Source organism: Nicotiana attenuata, unplaced genomic scaffold (genome assembly GCF_001879085.1).
Source record: "Nicotiana attenuata strain UT unplaced genomic scaffold, NIATTr2, whole genome shotgun sequence".
Lineage (NCBI taxonomy): Eukaryota > Viridiplantae > Streptophyta > Magnoliopsida > Solanales > Solanaceae > Nicotiana > Nicotiana attenuata.
In genome coordinates, this window is record NW_017671407.1 from 233,563 (window position 1) to 256,586 (window position 23,024).

The 23,024-nt window shown below is 36.3% G+C and overlaps 1 protein-coding gene across 1 annotated transcript; it reads right to left on the reverse strand.

Annotated features, from left to right (window-relative positions):
- Positions 1-15,049: 15,049 nt before the first annotated feature.
- On the reverse strand, positions 15,050-18,645 carry LOC109208097 (cation/H(+) antiporter 14). Its single transcript, XM_019371122.1, has 3 exons — positions 18,349-18,645; positions 16,707-17,711; positions 15,050-16,543 (listed from the first exon to the last, which is right to left on the reverse strand). Exons 1-3 carry the CDS (start codon positions 18,589-18,591, stop codon positions 15,347-15,349), a joined length of 2,445 nt encoding a protein of 814 aa, XP_019226667.1. The 5' UTR covers positions 18,592-18,645; the 3' UTR covers positions 15,050-15,346.
- Between the last annotated feature and the right edge of the window lie 4,379 nt (positions 18,646-23,024).

Below are 23,024 nucleotides of genomic sequence, written 5' to 3' on the forward strand. Positions count from 1 at the left end.
TCAGCAACATAATTACAAAGGTGGATGGTGAGGAACATATAAAAAAATAAAAAAATAAAAAGAATTTACCTCAATGTACTTTGTTGTGCTAGTTTCAAAGCATCCAAAAGCTTCTATCATCTAGAATTCGCAACCTAAAATTGAGAGAAAGTAAACATATGGATCAGACAATATCAAGTTAAGAAAATAAAAAGAGATGATAAATAGAAGCAAAAGCACTAAAAACAATCAATGGTTTGACTTCACCAACCCTAACAAAAATATCAAACTATTGATAAGGCAGAGAAAAAAAGAACATAAAAGAATACTTCAAAACAAAAATCGTTCCAGGTTAAAGCAAGGATCGACCATAAATAACGAATGCACCACAAATAAAAAAGACACGAAGTCTAACTCTTAAAAGAAATAATAATATTTTCAATAATTCCAACCAAAGGATGCTAGTGCCACCGGAAAATATAAACATGCAAGAGATAAAAGTTCTTCGGAATAAACATCTTGATTGGGTATTTTAAATTTAATTATTGTTTCGGTTCCTCTTCATTCTATGGTTTTGGTATTTAAGAAGTCCATCAACAAACATATTAGGTTGATGAATTCATTAACCAACCAGGGAACTAAACCCTAGTGTCTCACAAAAAAAAAGTTCGATACGTTAACTAACATCTCTTAATGCTTTTCAATAGGGGTATTAATTAATAACACGTTTCTTACTTATTCTCTTGTTATTTTTTTCCTTTTGAACTAACGAAATTTTTACCTCTCTTAAGGACATTAAATATTTCCTATTTATTCTCCTATTAATGCTTCTTTTTTCTTCGCTTTGTTAACCTAAGACAATTACTCTTTGTTACAGATATTAACTGAAGAAGGTGTTCTCCACTTATTCTCTTCTTCTTTTTCCTTTTTTGTTATACGGATATTTTTTCTCCACAAAAAAAGTACACTTGTATTTACAACTTTAGCCAACTTTAAATGCACTTATAAAGGGTAAAAAAGGCGAACGATATTTCGCTAAGGGCCTTGTCACGACCCATTTTTACAATAGGTCATGAGGGCGCCTGACACCCTTGTCAGGCAAGCCATTTGCGGAAACTTTTCTAAAATACTTATGTTGCTTTTAATTAGAATAAGTGAAATAAACACTCAATTTGGAATTTAAACCAGAAGAGCTGAATGTTGTAATAATGTAATTACACAACCCCAAAATAATCGTCTACCAAAGTGTGTGCCAGAACCTGGTGTCACAAGCTACAGGCAACTAGTAGAATATACATCCAAAAGAATAGCACACTACCCTACTGTCTGGATCCAAATAGACAGAAAATAATAATACAAAAGAAAGACTTCTTCAGCTGCGGATCGACATGAAAGGAAAGCAGCTCACCGTAGAAGTCCCAAGTCCGCTCACGAATGCGCACCAGAGAAATAACCGGATCCACCTGCCTCAGATCCTGTACATTTAAGTACAGAAGCATAGCATGAGTACATAAGCAATATGTACCCAGTGAGTATCCCGTCTAATCTCGAAGAAGTAGAGACGAGAGGTCGACTTGATACTCACTAGGGTCAGATAATATTATAAGTATCAGTTTAACAATGAAAAATCTTTAATAGGCAACAGTTTACAACAAGGCATATAAGTCATATTCTCGCTAGGATTCCGATTAATCAATTACTACAGTTACAATTATCAATTCATTTCGGACCATGAAAAGCAGTACCAATATTTAACACTCTCAAGCAAAGCTATATAAGCATGCACAAATATGCCGAGGCGACGGCCCGATCCAACAGAAATAAACTGTGCACTTGCCGAGGGTCGACGGCGCGCCTATAGATGCATCTATTCATACCGAGGCGATCGGCCCGATCCACAAATAAGAAGTAATATCAAGTATACACACAAGGCACATCAATAGTCATAAATGCCAAGCAAGACTTCAACAATTATACAAGTACGTTCTTATTCCCATTTTAAATCTCTAGCATATCCTAGGTGCTCGTAGTAACAAGATAATATAGAGAGTCATATAAAATAAGCATGATGTGGGTCCTAAACTACCCGGACCATTAACATAGTAGTAGATACGCACGGACTCTCGTCACCTAGCGCGTGCGTAGCCCCCGCATTTAGCAACAATTACTCAATTATTAATCCTATGGGGACAGCTCCCTCTTACAAGGTTAGAAAGGAGACTCACCTCGCTCCAACGCGCACTTCCAATATCAAAAACAAGTCCAAGCCCTCAAGTAGGAGCCAAACGATCACAAACTAGTTAAAGGAAGTAAGAACTAGTCAATATAAGTTTACAAAATCCAATTCTAGCTATTTAAGCCATTTCCCAACCCTTTTCACAAGTTTTCCTAAATTCTGACCCCGGACCCATGTGCCCGGATTTCGATATTTTTCGAAGGAAATTGTTCTATACAACCTAAGGATCAATAATATATCATTTCTAGTTCATTACATAGCAATTTACATGCTTAAATCTTAGTTTTTACTAAAACCCTAGGTCTAGCTCTAATCCTTGATTTTTACTTAATTTTAGTGTTAATATACCTAATGTTCATGTAATTAAACTAAGAATGGAGGGAGATTACTTACCTTACAATACTATGTGGAAATTCTCTCTTTGGAAGCACCCAAATCGCCCAAGTGTGGAGTCGTGAATGAAATAAATGGCTTTGAGTTCGAATTAAATGAACTCTTTGCCCCAGCGATTTCCGCTTCTGCGGTGCCATGACCGCTTCTGCGGAAACAGGCCCGCTTTTGCGGAGATGGACCAAGAAGCCTGGACCGTTTCTGCGGTCAGGTGCCCGCTTTTGCGGGTCCGCTTCTGCGGATTTCGAGCCGCTTCTGCGGATTTGGGCCTAAGGAGCTGGACCGCTTCTGCGGTCTGGGGGCCGCTTAAGCGGAACCGCTTCTGCGGTCTCTGGGCCGCTTCTGCGGTTTCCCCTTGGCCTGGCCCTTTCCGCTTTTGCGATGGGCTGACCGCATCTGCGGTACCGCTTCTGCAGTCCAAGAACCGCAGATGCGGTTATGACAGAAGCAACAACTTCAGCTCTTCTTCAATTTTCTTACTTAGCTCGAACCTCGCTCGTTTGACGCTCGGGGCTCCCGAGCCCCGCCCGAACATACCGACAAGTCTAGAATCATGAGGCGGACCTACTCGAACCCTCGGAACTCCCAAAACTACGCTAAATCTTGGAATCACCCCCTAACACCAGATGAATCAAACTATTGAATCTTCAAGTTCTTAATTCTCCTTTAACGGGTCAAAACACCCTTAAACTACTCGGATTGGCACCAAATTTTACGGAAAAGTCTTAAACGACATTACGGACCTGTACCAAGCTTCGGAACTAAAATTCGAGCCCGATACCTAGGGGATCAATGATTACTTAGTTTCTTTAATTCTTTAAAACTTCAATTAAACAATTTTAAATAGAAATTCATTACTCGGGCTAGGAACCTCGGAATTCGATTCCGGACATACGCCCAGGTCCTGTATTTTTCCACGGACCCTCAGAAATTGCCAAATCACGAATCCGGGTCCGTTTTCCAAGAAAGTTGACCGAAGTCAAACTTGGCCTTTTAAGGAATTCTTAAAGAAACAATTAGGCATTTTTCACTCAAAACTCTTCTAACTCCCGAACCGACCGCCCCCGCAAGTCGTAATTTAGCTAAAACAAGTACGGGAGGCTTTATTTAGGGGAACGGGGTTCTAAAAGGCAAAACGACCGGTCGGGTCGTTACAGGCCTTCGTGCTTTTAATATAACTAGTTTCTCGTCACGTGCATTGCACGTGTACACCATGTTATTAGTACAATTTTGTTTATGTTACGAGATAGTATAACTTAGATTTAAAAGGATATAACTATATTAAATAAAGTATGTAGGTATTACACAAAATTTGAAGGGAAATAAATGCAAGTTCAAAATGTTAAATGGTTTAAGTGAAATCATAATCTAGCATAATGATTGTTTATAATTTAAGTAACAAAGAAACATAGTATGGCAAAATAACTAAACTTTATATAATTCAAAGAAGAAATGTGGAAAGGAATCAAACACCAAAAGGTCTTTGTGGTACCAAAATGTCTCAATATTAGGTTAATCAACTAATGTTGAAGTCCTCATGTACGTTAAACCTACTTAATTTAGGAAAAATTATGATAAACAAATATTTGTGGACCACGATATTTGGTCAGCCGCATATCTTTGATCAAGTCTATTGATCGGAAATTCAACTCTCTCCATATATTAGAAAATATAAACCCATCCCTCCTTTATACTCTTGCTCAAGTGCGTTCAAAATAATTTTATTTATAAGTCTACGATTGCATTATTGCTCCAAAAGGTCATGGTTTAGGAAATAAGAGGAAAAGAAATGACAAAATCTGGAAATTGTAAGATTAATTCTGGAATATGTGATTCATGATTTGGAATTTGAAGAAGTACGTCTAGAATATGATGAGCTTGGATACACTCACAATAACTAATTTTTGAATGTTTCAAGTCCAAATTTAAATTTGAAGAGCCCTCCGAGGATTGGCGTAAAAAAATAACTCAGAAAATATACAGACATTATATACAGGAATTGTGGTAAGTTATTTTAAAATTCACATGCAAAAATATTAATATAGTGTTATGTACCTTTGATATTAAACTTTGTACTTTGAAACTTTTTATATTTAGAACAGTAAGTACATCAATAAACCTAAGGTTAAAGTAGTATGTGACCTTATTATTTTTAAAAGGCTAGTCTTTCATTTGTGTTATTGTTTAAGAAGCTATAAAATAAAGTTGATTGAGTTTACTTTAAGGCTTAGACCTTCTTTGGTGATGCAAATCTACTATTAATTTCAGATCTAAAATTACTATGATTAAAAAAAAGATTATAACTTATTCTAAAAGAGGAGACTTGTGCCAAATGGAAAACATGTTTTATCCTATTAATATACTTCAACATTTTCTTACATAACTCTTGAATTGTCTCAATCCTTCATCGAAAGTTTAAAGTTGAGATGTTTGCCATGCATCCAAATATACTGCTATTGTCTTGAAAGAGAATAACGCCTGAGCATTGTCTCTCTCAGTATCAAGTGTAAAGGAATTAATATAAAAACATCATTTAACAATTGGCTGAGCCAAAACTTCAATAATAAGAGTACGAAATAGTGACCAGAGATCTTCGGAAGAGAAAAAAAAAAAGTGTATCTATATTAAATGAAAGTTTACCTTAATAACACTTTTGCATATTTCTGAATGGATAAAATTAGTTGGTATTTCACAAAATACTTTTTAATATTGTTGACACCAATTTTATAAGCACGTAAACTTCTAAAGCACTAAGAAAATAGATCGAATATAAATTACAATCATCACTTGAATATTAGATGACTTAAAAGAATATTCACAGATATGACCGCAAATGTCTAATCCATAAGAATATTTACTTCTTTTTTAGCATAATTAAGTTCTTAAATAAACTACAAGTAGTAATATTAATATCTCAAAAGATTTCAGGAAAAAACGTATAACTGAGATACAAAAGAAAAAAACTATGTGAAGACTGTAACCAAAATGAGCTCAGTGAAGCTCAACTTCAGCTGCCATGGCAGAGTCTCGAAGCTTTTGCAAGAGGAGAGAATAGAAGAGCAAGGAGCAACTACTTCATTGAAGAATCAAAACTTAACTGAAAATGAGAGAAATGTACAGTGCTATATATGTACACAAAAATGACAGTTGGACTACTTGACCACTAACTACTGCCAGCTGGAATAACCAACTAACTAATCAACTACCTCTAGCTAACATACAAGTGCATACAAGATAAATACAATTTAATCTCAATACCCCCCCTCAAGTTGGAGGTGGGAGAAGCACAACCAACTTGCTCAGAACAGAAGAATGTTTGATGCCTGTAAGGGCCTTGGTAAGAATGTCTGCAAGTTGATCAGTGGTAGCAATGTGATGCAAGGAAACCAGACCATTATGTAGTTGTTGTTGAACAAAATGGCAGTCCACCTCAATATGTTTGGTACGCTCATGAAAGACTGAATTCCTTGCTATATGTAAGGCTGATTCACTATCACAGAACACTTCAAAAGGACTGGAACAGGAGACTGTTAGTTCAACAAGCAATCTCTTCAACCAGACCAACTCTCCAACCACTTTTCTCAAGGACCTGTACTCAGCTTCTGCTGAGGATAGTGAGACAGTCTCTTGCTTTTTGGATTTCCAACTAATGGGACTGTTCCCTAACAGAACAATGTAGCTACTAACAGATTTCCTTGAGTCTGGACAAGCTGCCCAATCAGAGTCACAATATGCTTTAAGTGACCAGTCAGGTGCATTGGACATGAATACCCCTAGAGTAGCATCACCCTTAAGATATCTCAACAGGTGGAAAGCAACTTTCAAATGGGGCTCCCTAGGATCTTGCATGAACTGGCTGAAGTGTTGTACACTAAAGGCAATATCTAACCTTGTGTTTGTGAGGAAATTCAACTTCCCAACTAGCTTCCTGTAATAGGTGGGATCTGACAAGGGCACCCCTTCCTTTGCTCTTAGTTTCACATTGGGATCAAGGGGTGAAACAAAAGAACTGTGCTCCAGGCAGTCATACTCTCTCAGCAAGTTTGTGAAATGATGACACCATCTGCTTTATATAGAACTTCCAAGCCCAAGAAGTAATGCAGTAGTCCCAGATCCTTAATTCTGAATTTGTTATGTAGAAAAGACTTCAACTGGTCAATCTCTGATTTGTCTGTTCCTGTCAACAAGACATCATCCACATAAACTGCCACATACACAACCAAATTCCCCTTCCTCTTGAAGAATAGGGAATAGTCATTCATAGAATGTTCATATCCCCTTGAGTACAATACCTCAGTCAATTTTTCATACCATTGTCTACTTGCCTGTTTCAACCCATATAAAGACTTGTTCAACTTACAAACCAAGTTTTAATTGTCCACAAAAAGTCCAGGAGGGACTTCCATGCACACTTCTTCATGCAAATCACCATGAATAAATGCATTATTTACATCCAGCTGAAAGATGTTCCACCCACTCTTTACTGCAACTGCAATGAGGGTCCTGTCTGTAGTCATTTTTACTATAGGAGAGAAGGTCTCTGTGTAATCCACTCCTGCCTGTTGTGTGTAACATTTCACCACTAATCCAGCTTTGAATCTCTCAATGGATCCATCTGCTCTATGTTTCACTTTGTACACCCATCTGCATCCAATTGCCTTCTTCCCAGGGGGCAGTGGTACCAAGGACCATGTGTTATTGGCATAGAGGGCCTCAAATTCCTGAACCATAGCTGCTTGCCAAGAAGGATTAATGGCAGCTTCCTCAAATGAAGATGGTTCACTGTCATTGCATATGCTACTCACCAAAAACTGACTATCATGGACTAGAGTGTTAGCAGAAATATAATGATGTTTAGAGAATAAGGCATTCAGAGAAAAATCAGAATATTTAGGTACAGTTGTTTGGTCATGATGCACAGAATGTATGTAATCTTTCAGATATGTGGGTGTTTTATGTTCTCTCAATGACCTTTTCAATGGTGGAGCTGGATCAGGAGTGTGTTGCTGCATTGGAGATGAGTTGGAGATGTGTGGAATGGGAGAATTCTGTACTGGTGATGAGCCTGCAGAGGCAGGTGAAGGTGAAAAGTGTACATGATCAGTAGAAGAAGGGGTAGAAGAAGAAGGTGACATAGTATTGGGTGTGTGTGTATCCCTTTGATCACTCACAAGTTCTTCTGCAGGTAGTTTTGTGTTGGTCTCAACTGTGGGATTGAGAGGAGGTGGATGTAAAATTGAAGGAAAAGAGGGAGACTGGGAATGTAGAGTGAAGGGGAAAACAGACTCATGGAATACTACATCTCTGGAGATATGGATCCTTTTAGTGGCTAAGTTCAACACTTTGTAACCTTTTGTACCAAAGGGATACCCTACAAAAACATGAGGTGTTGTTCTTGGCTCAAGCTTATCTCTGTAGACTTTTGGCATTGTTGGAAACAAAGGCAACCAAAGCTTCTCAATTGGGAATAATCTGGTTTCTTATTGTACAATATTTCAAAAGGAGACTTGTTTTTGAGATAGGTAGTAGGCAGTCTGTTTATAATGTAGGTAGCTGTCAGGATACATTCTCCCCAGTAGTTTAAAGGCAGTTTTGATTGAAATAACAAGGCCCTGGCTGTTTCAAGGAGATATCTATGTTTTCTCTCTACTACCCCATTCTGTTGAGGAGTATAAGGGCAACTCTTTTGGTGAATGATCCCTTTGGATTGGAAAAACAGTGTAGTTTCAGTGTTAACAAACTCCAGTCCATTATCAGATCTTATGGACTTAATGGAGGTTTTAAATTGGTTCTCAACTAGGGAAACAAAAGCTTGGATAGTTTGGAGGGCATTGCTTTTGCATGTTAGCAAATGAGGCCAAGTGGACCTACTGAAATCATCAACCATAGTGATAAAGTATTTATACTTGTCATGTGTACACTCATGGTAAGGTCCCCATAGGTCCACATGTAAGAGTTCAAAGATTCTGTTTGAGGTGTTGGTTCTCTGAGGAAAAGGAAGTCTACTTTGCCTAGCCATAGGGCAAATTGAACATATAAAGGGTTGCCTAGAAGGGAAAGTAACAGGTATAGAGGGTATTTCCCTCATCTTCACAAATGGCACATGACCTAGCCTGTTATGCCATAGCACATTAATATCATTGAAGGCAGAACAAGGAGTCTTATTATTCAAAGATGGATTATTTACAGCTGGACATTGAAGACTCAAGGATGACCTATTTACAGATGCATGAGGATGTAAATTTCTCAAGAAATGACTGTTCACATCACAGGAATGAGAAGAAGAACAAACAGTAGTTTTACTGGTCAAACTCTTGTTTCTTAGACATTGAGAGCACAGCAGATACAGTCCATCCTTGACTTTACCAATCTCCAGAGGCCTCTTCAGTGAAGGGGCCTGCAGAAGACAAGTGTTGTCAGTGAAAGAAGTCATACCTCTTAGGTGTTTACTCAACCAGTATACAGAGATAAGATTGAATTTGAATGAAGGAATGTGGAGAACTTTATATAGAGTGATCTCAGGTGTAAGATTCACATTTCCAATTTCTGTCACCTTCACTTTATAGCCATTTGGTAAAACAACTAAAAGGGGATAAGGCAAGGTTATAATATCAGACAGTATGGATTTGTTAAAGGTGATGTGGTTTGAGGCTCCTGAATCTAGTATCCATGTGTCAGTCTTTGATTCAAAGCATCTACAAGACAGCTTATCAAAATCAATAGAGGATGTGCAGACAACAATACCTGTAAAGTTCACAGCATTGGTAGGATTTGAGTTGTTGGAGTTCTCTGCATCATTGCCAAGTTGGAAATGCTGAAGTAGATTAACAAGCTGTCCATATTGTTCCTTAGTCAGACTCACATTCTGATCTTCATTTTGACCATCACATTCATCAAGCTTGCTTGTTATTGCATCAGCTGATATTCCTTGCACATTTGCCACCATTCTCTTTCCTCTGTCGGATCTACAATTCTGACTGGAGTTCTGAGTACTCTGAGTGTATCTTGTAGAGTTCTGCCCATTCTGTGGATAACCATGTAATTTGTAACACTTGTCTTTAGTGTGGCTTGGTCTCTTGCAAAAATCACACATAGGTCGACCTCTGTTGTTTCCAGAATGGTTATAGTTTGGTGAAAAGTTGGTGCTAAAATGACTTGATCCTGCATTATTCACATTCAAAGAAGTGGACTCAAGTGACAGCTGACTATTTGGTCTTATCTCCCTTTGTTTTTCATCTTGGACAAGCAATGAAAAAGCTTGGGCTATTGTGGGCAGTGGATTCATCATAAGAATACTCCCTCGAACCACAGTATACACCTCATTAAGTCCCATGAGGAACTGTATTAACCTTCTATCTTGCTCAGCCTTATACATGCCTTCATTTGCCCCACAGCTACAAACACAACTACACTGAGTCATATTGTTCAAGGTGTTCAACTCTTCCCACAGCTTTTTCTGCTTAGTGTAATAGCCAGTAATGTCAAGGACTCCTTGAGAGAGATCATTAATCTCCTTCTGAATTTGATACAGCCTGGCTCCATTGGTTTGTTCATAACGATCCTCCAGTTCCTTCCACAATTCAACAGCATCACTTGCAAACTCCACGCTATCCGCAATCTCTTTTGAAAGAGAATTTAAGATCCACGATGTTACCATGTTATCACATCGTTCCCACTTCCTATAGTTTGGGGATTGCAGACTTGGTTGTTTACATTCTCTACTAACAAAACCTAATTTGTTCTTTACGGACAATCCACGAAGAACACTACGCCTCCGGGATCTATAACCTATCCCATCAAATGGGACAGACACCAGCATCGCTCCAGGATTGTCAGAAGGATGCAAATACAGGGGATCGCTTGGGTCGATTCCACCACTCGGAGGTATCGTGGCACTCGTATTAGCAAAATTCGCATCTTGTTGGTCAGTGATAGCCATTATAACTTTGAATCAATTGAAAATTTGATAGGGCAAAGAACAACTGGAATGAAAATCCTCAGATTTCTACGCGATGAATGAATTAAAAACGAGAAATTGATCGAGTTTAGGGCAAATCGACCATACTAGGTCAGAAACAGAAAAGCAAAAGAGAGAAGGAGATCTCTGTGCAGAAGAGAGAATGTGAGGAAGATTAACCTTGCGATCTGAGGAGGATCAACCTCGCTCTGATACCATGTGAAGACTGTAACCAAAATGAGCTCAGTGAAGCTCAACTTCAGCTGCCATGGCAGCCATGGCAGAGTCTCGAAGCTTCTGCAAGAGGAGAGAATAGAAGAGCAAGGAGCAACTACTTCATTGAAGAATCAAAACTTAACTGAAAATGAGAGAAATGTACAGTGCTATATATGTACACAAAAATGACAGCTGGACTACTTGACCACTAACTACTGCCAGCTGGAATAACCAACTAACTAATCAACTACCTCTAGCTAACATACAAGTGCATACAAGATAAATACAATTTAATCTCAATAAACTATATGGATCATATATATAAACAATGATTAGTAGTTTTACAAAATATAACTATCGTCACTAAACACAGAGACAATATTAGTTAATAAAAAAACTTAAAAGTACAGATAAATGCCACAACCAATTGAAACTCAAAATGATGAGGTGTGGGTGGACTACGATCGCTTGTGCTTCATTTTTAAGTGCTACTTTTATTTCTTCTCCTCGCTAGGCAAGAAATAAAAATAAAGTAATAAGTCTATGAGTTAAAACAGTTGCAGTGTGACAACACAAGCCATGATCGAGAGTAATCGGTATAATGAATAGACTTAATGAAAGAATACCATCTAGAGATAATATGTGATTTTGAAGATGAGGATGAATTCATTGGTATGTATATAATGATCGAAGACGAATGGAGTGGCATGCTAATTTGTAATATTATTTGGAACTCCTCAAAATATTAGCTAAGAGACACTTGGTGTGTGCATGTACCGATTGAAAATTAAAGCAATTCAAAGCCGGTGAATTGGCTGCCCCAAGTGATGTACCTTTTTAGAAAAGTTAGTTTACTATTTGGTACCAAAAGAAATTGTAGAAAAAAGTACGTTTAAATAAGGGTAAATTAGTTATTTAATTATCAAAAGGATAATTTGGTAATTTAACTTTTTATTTAGGAGCTCCCCACTTTTAATATAGTATAGATATAGATGTGCCTGTAAGTTTGGTTGTGCGATTTAGATTGTATAGTCAAAAAATCAACCTTTAAAGACTCAGAATTAGATCTATTTTTGTTAGTAAATATCTAATGTACGTGTAGGAAAGAAGCTATATTAATTTACACAATTAAAATAAGGAATATATTTATATAACCTAAATATTAAGAGTTTCTACATAATTCATATAAGGAAAAAATTTAATAATTAACATTTTAGTTGATTTTGAAGTCCTAAATTTTAGGAAATTAACTTAAATTACTATTTTGCCCAATATAAAATTTATTTTTGAAGGGTAAAAAAGACGAACGACATTTCGCTAAAGGCCTTCGTGCTTTTAATATAGTATAGATATAGATAGATATAGATTAACCAAACACAATTGTTTCTCACCAAAATTACTTTTGGAAAAAGCACTTTAAAAAAAAACACTTATCAAAATAAGTTAATTTTTCCAGCTTGGTCAAACATGCTATTATTTCGAATAAATCTATAAGATTCCCAACCAAAAATTGGCACGGGTTTACCATTAAGACTTTCGATCAACTAATCCAGATTCGCGAATAGTAAGAATGAAGCCAATTATTTGCACTGGACTAATGAGGGGGGGATATCTGAAGTATCATCAGAAAAGGCCATTTGTGCAAATGTCCAACTAAAGGATAACTGCAAAAAATTGTTCATAATAAGCGAAACTAGTTAGCTCCTAGGATAGTGGGGTCAATGCTCATCTGTTTACTTACATTTTTAAGAAGAATTAAGCAAGTTCCTCCAATGATCTTAATAGCCCGTTTGGCCAAGCTGCAAAAATCAGCTTATTTAGAGAAGTGCTTTTTCTCAAAAGTACTTTTGGTAAGAAGCAGTTTATGTTTGGCTAATTAATTTGAAAAGCACTTCGGAGCTAGGGGTGTGCATTCGATTTATCGATTCGATTTTGACCGTTATCGATAATTACTTATCGATTATCGATTTGTACATATGCTTATCATTATCGTTTCAATAAGGTTTCGATTTTATCGATTTCGATTTATCGATTTTGGGGGCTTATCGATTCGGTTATCGATTACACCAATAAGAAAATTTGCGGGATTCCACGGAAAGTATATCGCTATAAACGCGCCTAACTAATATGGACAAAAAGAAGCTAAAATAAGACGAACACCTTTTATAATATAAAAATTGTGTCAACAAGCACATGCAACAAAACTAAAGTAAGGGATCAAATGCATGCCACCAACACTCCAACGGTATTAAAAAAATAAAACAAAACAAAACACATCATCACGGCTAATTCTGTTTTCCATTAATTTGAACTTCATTCTCTTGATCTTTAAATATGATCATTCCTTAAATGTGGTAGAGGAAATAATAGGGTAAGGGACTTAGGGTAAAGGAAAGGGTATAGATTAGGGAAAATAATATTGTATAGCCGCTTTCAAAATAGTAGCGGAATATATATACATTCTGTATGTTATATTAATCTACACAAATAGGTAATTACTCATTTAACAAGTGTCTACAGTCTAGGGGTGTGAATTCGATTTATCGATTCGATTTTGACCCTTATCGATAATTACTTATCAATTATCGATTTGTACATATGCCTATCGTTATCGTTTCAATAAGGTTTCGATTTCGATTTCGATAACAAATAATCGATTCGATTTATCGATAAACCGATTCGAATGCACACCCCTATTAATCTGAGCAGCAATTAGTGTTTGGCCAAGCTTTAAAAAACTGCTTCTAAGTGTATTTTTCTCAAAAGTGCTTTTCAGAAAAGTGCTTTTAGAGAGAAGCTACTTTTTTCTGCTTCTCCAAAAATGTTTCTGCTTCTCCTCAAAAGCACTTTTTTTCTTTCCAAAAGCTTGGCCAAACACCTTAATTTTAGAAAAAAAGCACTTCTGACCGAAAAAAAGTGCTTTTGCCTCAAAAGAAGCTTGGCCAAACAGGCTATAACTCTCAAGTCAAATAAAGATCATAGCCAATTTAGCATACACCAATACTGTAAATAAGAATTGGTGTGCTACAAAAACATGGCTATGTGAAGCTAATAAAGGGTGTTAAACGGGTGGGCCGGGCCAGGCCGGGCCTCTATTTTTTGGACCCGTATGGGGTACGATCCGGGCCGGTTCCGGGTTGGTTCTTAACGGGTTTAACGGGTTCGGGTTCATCCGGGTAAAAATTGAACCGTAAGGGTTACGGGTTGAGGGGGCCGGGCCGGGCCGGGTTTAGTGTATTTTTAATTTTTTTTTGGAATTTTGTATAACTATTGTAAGTTATATTAATACTTTGTATTAATTTAAAGAATACAAGGAAGATGGGAAAAAATTGCACTTATAAATTGCAAGCACTACATTTATTTCAAAATTCAAAATTAAAGTTTGCATTTAAAAAGTAAATTAACAAAAAAATAGTAAAATTAAATTTTCATGCATAATAAATTAATAATACTTCAAATTAATCTAACAAACTAAAACATTAAGCATAAATACGTCTAATAATTTTAAAATAACACAAATTGTCGAAAAATCTTAAATACGAATTTCCGAAGGACGCTCAAGACAATACTTTATATGCCTCCTTAAACTGCCCGTGCCACACTCTGAACGAAATTTTATGACTTGACCACAGTCCTTGCACTTCAATTTCTGACCTTCTTCATTTTCTTCTACCACCTCAAAGTGTTGCCAAACATATGAGCGCACTCTAGAAGTACGAGGTTTAACTTGAGATTTGAGAATTTAGAATTTGAGATTGAGACTTGAAGTCTTGCAAATTGGAGAATGAGAGAATGAGAGAAATTGAGATTGAGAAATGAGTATTGAGTGAAGAAATGAAGAGGGGGGGGGGGGTAGTAGTTTATAGTTTTAGAGAAGGTTAGTTTTGTAAATTGAAAAAGGGTTAAAAATTAAAAAAAAAAGGCTATTTATGCAATATTTCCGTTGGCCAACGGACCAATTCAAGGTCTGACCATTGTCAACGGTCTGTGGGGCCCACATATTTCGAAAATTAAAAAAAAAAAAAAAATTTGGCCGTTGAACCGGGCCGGTCCGGGCCGATTAACCCGGTAAGGGTTACTGTTCACCCGGGTTCAACCGGGCCGCTTACCCGTTTTCACTAACCTAAACGGACCAACCCCTCTATCCCCCCTACTCAGCCCAGCCCCCTCTAACCGGTCCGGTCCGGGTCGGTTCCGGGTTTAACCAGTCTGGGCCGGTTCGGAACCGGTCTGACCCAGCCCGTTTAACACCCTTAGGCTATTTGTTGAAAACCTGAAACAACCAAAAAACAAAACCTGCATTCTAACTAATTGCAGAAACTGAACTTTGTGCTTCCTAATTTCTACATACAATTCTGTAAGATTTATAATACAGAGAAGACCATTTTCTTTCTATCTATCCTTCAAGCTATTTTCTACATTCTTGGTATTGACCATTCTTTGGTACGGCTGCGTACAATAGACCCTTGTGGTCCTGCTCTTCCCTGGACCCCGCGCATAGCGGGAGCTTAGTGCACCGAGCTGGCCTTTTTTTGGTATTGATCAAAGAGGCAAAACTACTTCAGCTGCTACCCAAAAGAGCCAAAACCAGAACGATGACTATATTTCCCTGAACTAGAATAATAACTGCTAGATACAGGTTTCAGGGAGTGGCTGTTCATAAACTCAGTCCCTGGTGGTATTTGTTGCACAACTAGCAACGAAAAACTATAATCCGAAGTCGCTAACATGTCTCCAATAAATCCTAGTTCTGGACATTCAATCCATTCATTAATCCCTAGTGTTAACTCAGATTGTTCATGGTCTCTACCAACTATACAAAGATCACAATTGTTCTCGAGTGAACGAAGAACCTGTGTCGTCCCCACTGCATCTTTCACCACTTCTTCTTTGTAACTCACCCTTTCTGCACCAATGTTATTAGCCTTGAACCAACGTATCGTATCTGACTCCACACTGTTATCGATATTGTCACTCGAATGTCTGAGCCAGACGAGAGTTAGGCTGATATGTGGATGCTCTAGCATTCGGCTGCAATAGGCCAGCGCCTCATCATCATCTGGACCGCCAAGGTAGAGCATTGTAACGCGAAAAAAAGAATGGCCAAACAAGATTTGTTGGTTATCGGCTAATTGACCTCGATCAACTAGGAGTCCAACCGAGCAAGGTGCTTTATAGAGTACCTGTTGGTTCACCATTCTAATAGCAGGAAAATTGGCTCCTACTGTTCCATCAATCGCCCACTGCTTATGGAACGGGACGATCACAATACTGACACCTTTTTCCATCGCGATTGTACATATGTCATCATGCATAGTGGCATAAGGAACAATGGATGTGAAGTGTTGAACAGCCACAGAACCTTGATTTCTATGCGCGAAGATGTTGAACGCGTTTGATACTTGTTCTGTTCTGCTTGGCAGAGACTTGAGTTTAGCCTTGCCTCTTCTATTATGCGTTGGCACCAGCAATGCAGCCGCGCTACCTTTGAGCTCCATTAGATTAAGAACAAACACTGAAATAGGTCTCCTTCTACTTGGATTGGAGGCTTCTAGAAGATTAACAATACTTGGGACATTATCTTCATTGTGAATACATACCTGTATCCGAAGCTCACTCGTCGGATCCAAATGCTGTATACTATTTGTTCTGTAGCCTAAATACCTTCTTGATGGATCATAGAGGTACCAAATTAAGGGTCTCAAAGCTCCTGTTATCACCAACATTGTGATTAACAAAAGCGCATACGCTTCATTTGTTATTATCTGTAGATAACCAAATAAGAGACACGTAAATAACTCGTTTACTACTAGTAGTTGAGTTTAACTTCTATAGATAGTAATTGAATTTTCAGGTAACCGAGCTATAACAGGTTAAAATACATTGATAACAGAAAAGCGCAGAAAAGAAAGGAGTTAGGTTGCGTACTCCATTATCCCTGAGGCCGATATAGAGGGATGCCTCGATAATTCCTTTGCAACACATGATAAGAGCAAGAGAAAGTGCATCTCTAAAAGGAACACCAAAATGAACTGCTGGAACAAGAGTGCCAGCAAATTTTCCAAAATAACCTAAGATGATCACTGCTTCAACGCCTAAAAGACTCTTTCCTTTTCCTATTGCGAAAATGTCCATTGCCAAACCACTAATAGCAAACTTAGCAGGAAGCAACAATCCAGTACATAAAGAATCGATTTTGTAAACCAAAGATGAACCTAGAGGAGGTCCCTCCGGTACCACCATGCCCAAAATAAAAGTACCAAGAGCAGCCGGTTGTCCAAGAGACTCCGCGACAAAGCCACAGATCAAAACTATCATAGCTACAACTAGAAATTGGCTTTCTTTCATAGACCCTTTTTCAGGTATAGTCCTAGCAATTTGTTGCACAAATGGCCTTACTGCAAACACAACTACTATCAAGAAAGTGCCTATCCACGCAATGCACAATGCTCCATTCCACTTTGAACAACTTGCTGATGAATTTACTGTAGTCCCAATTATGAAAATGACATATATACAAATATCAGTAACCATAGAAGCCAATGTAGCTATTCGACCAATTTCTGAGTTTAGAATCTTAAGATCGCCAAGAAGGCTTGTGATCACAGGAAAGAAAGACGCTGAGTTAAGTACGGCTACATAAGGCAGCAAATGAGCTGTTGCTTCATCTACTACAGCCAAATGAGGTAATGTATAACTGGCTAGACATCCAAGTACAAAAGGCAACGCGAAACTGGATGCACCAATTAGCATCGCATTTCTCCCCGCTCTTTTCACCATTGTTGGATCTACATGAATTCCAAGAACAAAAAGATGAAACATGAAAGCAAGATCTGCAACTGTTTGTAGTACCATTCTTCCTCTTGGTGGAAACATTAAGGCCGCAAACGCTCTGTTACGACATAAGCCTGATTGCCCCATGAAAACACCAGCCTGTTTTAGACCAACAATAATGATAGCATGAACATTGTAACACAAGTAATCAGAGGCAGTAACAATGAACCCAACATTACTAAATATGTCAACAACTATTAAAGTTTGAATCCATAATTTCAAAAGTACAAAGATTTATGCTAAGAATTTTAAAGATTGAATCCGTCAAGTTTAAATCATAAATCCATTTCTATAAGTAACAGATAGAGGCAGACCCAGGATTTGAAGGTCGCGGATGCACTTTTGGATTCAACCAAAATCTGTTTTATGTATAGGGTGCCCCTACTAATATATCACTATTTTCTAAAGACATATGTATGTATAAATGAAATTTTTACCGAATTTTACGGGCGACAGTGACCCCTTTTTGTATAGCATAGGTCCACCTCTGGTAACAGAATTATAAGGTACTCGGAGGCGGATGTGTGTGTGCACGCGCGCAAAAAAATTACTAAAATTTCAAGACATCAAAATTTTCAAAAGGGTATTGGACTTACGGGTAAAAACTTAAAGATTGAACCTATCAAATTTAAATCTTGAATTTATCTCCGACAATAAAGATAGTATCAATATTGTAACACAAGTAATAGAATTGTTAGGTGTTGATCATAATTATGTAGAGAATAAAGGAGCTTACAATAAGTTGTGCACTGACCATACTTTGTTTAAGAGGTCTGATGAGGAAAAAAGTAATTCTGGTGACGAAGAAAATGAAAATCAATTGTGCCAACACCAGTGGTAAACTGAAAGCGAAAGGGTCACCTCCAGACCATAAACATCCTTTGGAATTGACCATATCTGAAAATTGACATATAAATAATTCTTGACGATATCGACCTTGGACTACTCCTATTGAATCTGAAACTCTTCGTTTTACCATTTTTGTTACAAAAACTACTGATTAAAGAAGCAAATGAAGAAAGAGGATGGTTTGGTGAAGAATTTACTCTAATAATTGAAATGGAAAGCATGGACATTTATTTTTCTGAAACAATTAGTGTTAGTGTTCGTTCAGATTGTTAGACATTAACGTAAGTTGATATGCTAGATAGAAATGTGGATAATTCACCATATATCCATTATATTAGGCAAGTTTTTAGGATTAATTATTTCCCTCTCAAACACCCTCATTTTCAATGGTTCTGCTTTTCTCCATATATCTCTTCCTTTTACAGTTCTTTTGTCTTGTTTTTTTTTTTTTTTACTTTTATTATCTCGCTGGAGCAACACAAAATGTTTTATGCTAGAGCATTTAGTGATTTAAAGAAACTTTTCCTATCATTTTCAGAGATGCATACAAGCTAACCAAAGCAAAACAATTATCACAATAATCGAACCTCTTATTCCCTTTTTAATTGTTTCAAACAACTTTCCATCAAGAAAAATTAATACACGGTAAAATAAGCCTAGGTATTCAATGTAGGAAAAATGGAGAGTCTAACTATACGCTTTTACCTTAAACTAAACCATTTATTGACATTGTTACAGGATAGTCTAAATTTTAATAGTAACATAAGATGATACGATCTTGTTAGGTTTTTTCCTACGGATGAGTGGAACAATAAATTACCGTGAAGACCATTCTCAAGTTAATTCTTCCAAAAACATTTTCCGGTAACTTCTAAAATTAATCAAACGGTCCTTACAAATCTTTTCGCAATATTTGGAAGACTCTTTCACCAACAGATACCTCCTAAATTTAATCAAGAAATTGCAAGACCTAATTTAGGAACACCATTGTGAAGCTTGCCCTGCACAAGTCAAAAGAAACTAACGATTTACTGCAATCTAAAGTTACGCTGATAGGGCTGTAATGTGGGCTGGGCCCGGTGCTAAATGGATTTCGTGGGCCGGTTCTAAGTGGGCTCGGACTTCGTAGGCCGGTCCTAAGTGGTCCCAGACCTATGTGGGCTTTTTGTAGGAACCAGCCCGGGACCGAGACCACGAACTAATGGTCCCGGGCTAAGTGGGCTGGTCCCGGGCCTATGTGGGCCTAAATGGGCCCAACAGATACTTTCTATTTTTTTTTTAAATTTTTATCTAAGGCAATTCCTTGTAAATTATATTTATAGAATTGTGACCTAAATTTTTTAATTCAAATTTAAACACAAAAAATATTGTAAAGAGATATTCAAAGCAATGCGTTATAATTTGTTATAATTAACAAAACATGACAATATCTTTCTTAATCTTCCCCCCTCCCCCCGGAATGAGCACAACAAGGTGCTAATACCACCATTGATAAGAAAAAGAAACTAATCAAGATGTGCCAAAATACAAGTTACATATTAATTTACATGGTATCTCTTACAAATTTCATAAATCCTTCAAGGTTCTGAGGAATTTCCGTTGGTGGTGGCGGAAAAGAAGCTTATTCATCACCGCTTCCGGGCGAAGCAGCATCCTCTGCAAGTTCAGCTAGCATTTCTTCGTAAGCTTCATCTACCTCTGGTTGTGATTCAGCAAGTCCAAAATTTCTTCGTTCCGAACGGATCCAATCTCTGAAAAGTACTAATTTTTCCAAGCTCTCGCACATAGACGCTCACCAAGTTGAAGTCTTGCTTGACTGAAAGCGCTCTCCGATGCCATTGTTGAAACTTGAATATTTAAAATGTCTTGGGCCATCCTTGAAAGAATCGGAAAGTGTTTTTCTTTGTCATTCCACCATTCCAAAATATTAAAGGAGCCGTCGGTATTCACTTCCTCAATTCCCTGTGACAAATACACTTCAAGCTCATTTAGTTGTGAAAAATCACTACTACTAGAACCTTGAGAACCCCTGAACCCGGCCCAACTAGTAAGTGCTCTTACTCCCGCAGTTCTTTTAGATGATTGAGAACTAGAAGAAGAAGAAGGAGTTGGAACATTTGGTCTAGCATGATCTAATGCAATTTTATAAGCACTATAAATAGTTTGAGCATTTATTAATTTTGAGGCTTGTGCTTCCAGAAGTTTAGACAACTCCTCATCTTCAAGTGCTAAACCATTATTAACAGTTTCATACCAAAATTGAGGGAGTCAATTACTCAAATGGTCACTCAACTATCCCAAATGATCTCCTAAAGTCACTTTACTTTCGTTAGTAACAACAAAGTCACTGACTATGACTATTGCACTCAGAAGATCACTCAACTAGATTTTCCAAATTTTGGATTGCCAAATACCTATTTTACCCTCTAAATTATAAATATTTATCTTCTTTTTATTTTTAAACTTTATAATATTATGATTTTCCCTTTTTAATTTATATTATGGGCTTACCTATAGAATAAATAAATATTATTTATAAATTAAAAATAAAAAGTATTTAAGCATTTATAATGCTGGAATAACAAAATTATGAGCATAGTAAAAAAAATTAATTAGAATAATTTGTTAGTAAAAATAATTTAGTAGTAACAACAAATTCAAAAATTTATTTACACAATTCAGAATGAAAGAAATAAAAGATTTAAATATATATTCCATGCACGTAATATAAAAATAATTATGTAAGTAAAAGTATTTTTATAATATACATTATATATTCTTGAAAATTATGCTCAATTATATTATATATATTCCATGCACGACTTAACATAGCATATTTTACCATATACAGATAGTCCCCNCAGCGGGACTATTTGTATAGGGTAAAATATGCTATGTTAAGTCGTGCATGGAATATATAATAATATAATTGAGCATAATTTTCAAGAATATATAATGTATATTATAAAATAACTTTATTTTTAAATAATTATTTTTATATTACGTACATGGAATATATATTTTACAACCTTTATTTCTTTCATTCTGAATTACGTGAATAAATTTTTGAATTTTTGTTGTTAATACTAAAATTATTATTACTAACAAATTATTCTAATTAATTATTTTTACTATGCTCATTATTTTGTTATTCCACCATTATATATGCTTAAATAATTTTTATTTTTAAAATTTATATATAAGATTTTTTTATTCTATAGTTAAGTCCATAATATAAATTAAAAAGGAAAAGTCATAATATTAAAAAGTCTAAAAAAATAAAAAGAAGATAAATGTTTATAATTTAGAGGGTAAAATAGGTATTTGACAATCCATAATTTGAAAAATCTAGTTGAGTGAGCTTCTGAGTGCAATAGGCATAGTTCAGTGACTTTGTTGTTACAATGAAAGTAAAGTGACTTTTGGAGATAATTTGGGATAGTTGAGTGATCATTTAAGTAATGGACTCAAATTGAGGACCTCCTAATTTCATAGTAGGATTTAACAAGGCAGCAACACCATAAATAGGGGGAATAAGGAAAAAATATTTTTTAAACTTTTTCTCATAGAATCAATAGCTTGTTCATAAATTTCTCCACCCTCCGAAAAATGAGCAAACAAATTTGCAAGTTCTGCAATATATTAAACAGTTAGAAATAGTAGGATAATATTGCCCAGAAAATTCATTTGTAGCAATATGAATTTTTTCCAAAAAAATCTACAAGCATTTTAACATTAGCCCGATCCGCATTTGTAAGGTGCTCGTCATCATCACTTACATGAGCATTAAACGTTGAGTTTATGGGGTTTCTATATTTATATGCAACAACTAAACTTTTATAAATGTAATTCCATCTAGTTGGACAAGCTTTAGGAACATTTCTTTCTCTTAGGCCAAATTCATCGCATCTTTTAAAATATTCTCTAAGTCTACTTCTACGGTTTGAATAAAAAAGCGAGTTAAGAGCCATTTTAACCTTTTCAATTTCAACATTTAGAATTCTCATGCCATCACCCACAATTAAATGGTAAATGTCAAATACATCTAACGTGAAAAATGTTACTAAATGCAGGATTTAGTGTAGTGGTAAGCAAGGCTACAACATTAGTGTTACTAGTAGCACTATCCATTGAAATTGACATTATTTTATCACTAATGCAAAAATATCTACAAATATCCGTAACCGTGCTAGAAATAAACTGCTCTGTGTGACTTGAATTAATTATTCTATAAGCAATAATGCGTTTTTGCATTATCCAATCCCCATCAATCCAATGACTGGTAATAGTAAGATAATCACAGCATTACCACTTCTACCAATATCAGTAGTAATAGCAACGCGACAATTTATATAAGTAAATAAATAGCGCAAATATTGTTCATATTCATGTTTATATTTATAAATATCGCTCTTTACGGTTGTGCAAGGACATCCTTTATAAGTAGGATTAAAAACTTTTCTAATATAATGCACAAAGTGAGGGGAAGGAAAACTATAGGGTAAGCACATAACAGTAACCATTTTTGCCAATTCTTCCCGATCTTTTCTTGGATCATAATAT

What these genes read in the sequence shown, in the direction of transcription:
- LOC109208097 (XM_019371122.1), bottom strand. Translation starts at nt 18,591, where the DNA reads ATGGTAAAACGAAGAGTTTCAGATTCAATAGGAGTAGTCCAAGGTCGA. An exon ending in TGGTCAGTGCACAACTTATT is followed by an intron (nt 17,712 to 18,348) that starts GTAAGCTCCTTT and finishes GGTCTAAAACAG; the next exon opens with GCTGGTGTTTTCATGGGGCA. An exon ending in TCGGCCTCAGGGATAATGGA is followed by an intron (nt 16,544 to 16,706) that starts GTACGCAACCTA and finishes GGTTATCTACAG; the next exon opens with ATAATAACAAATGAAGCGTA.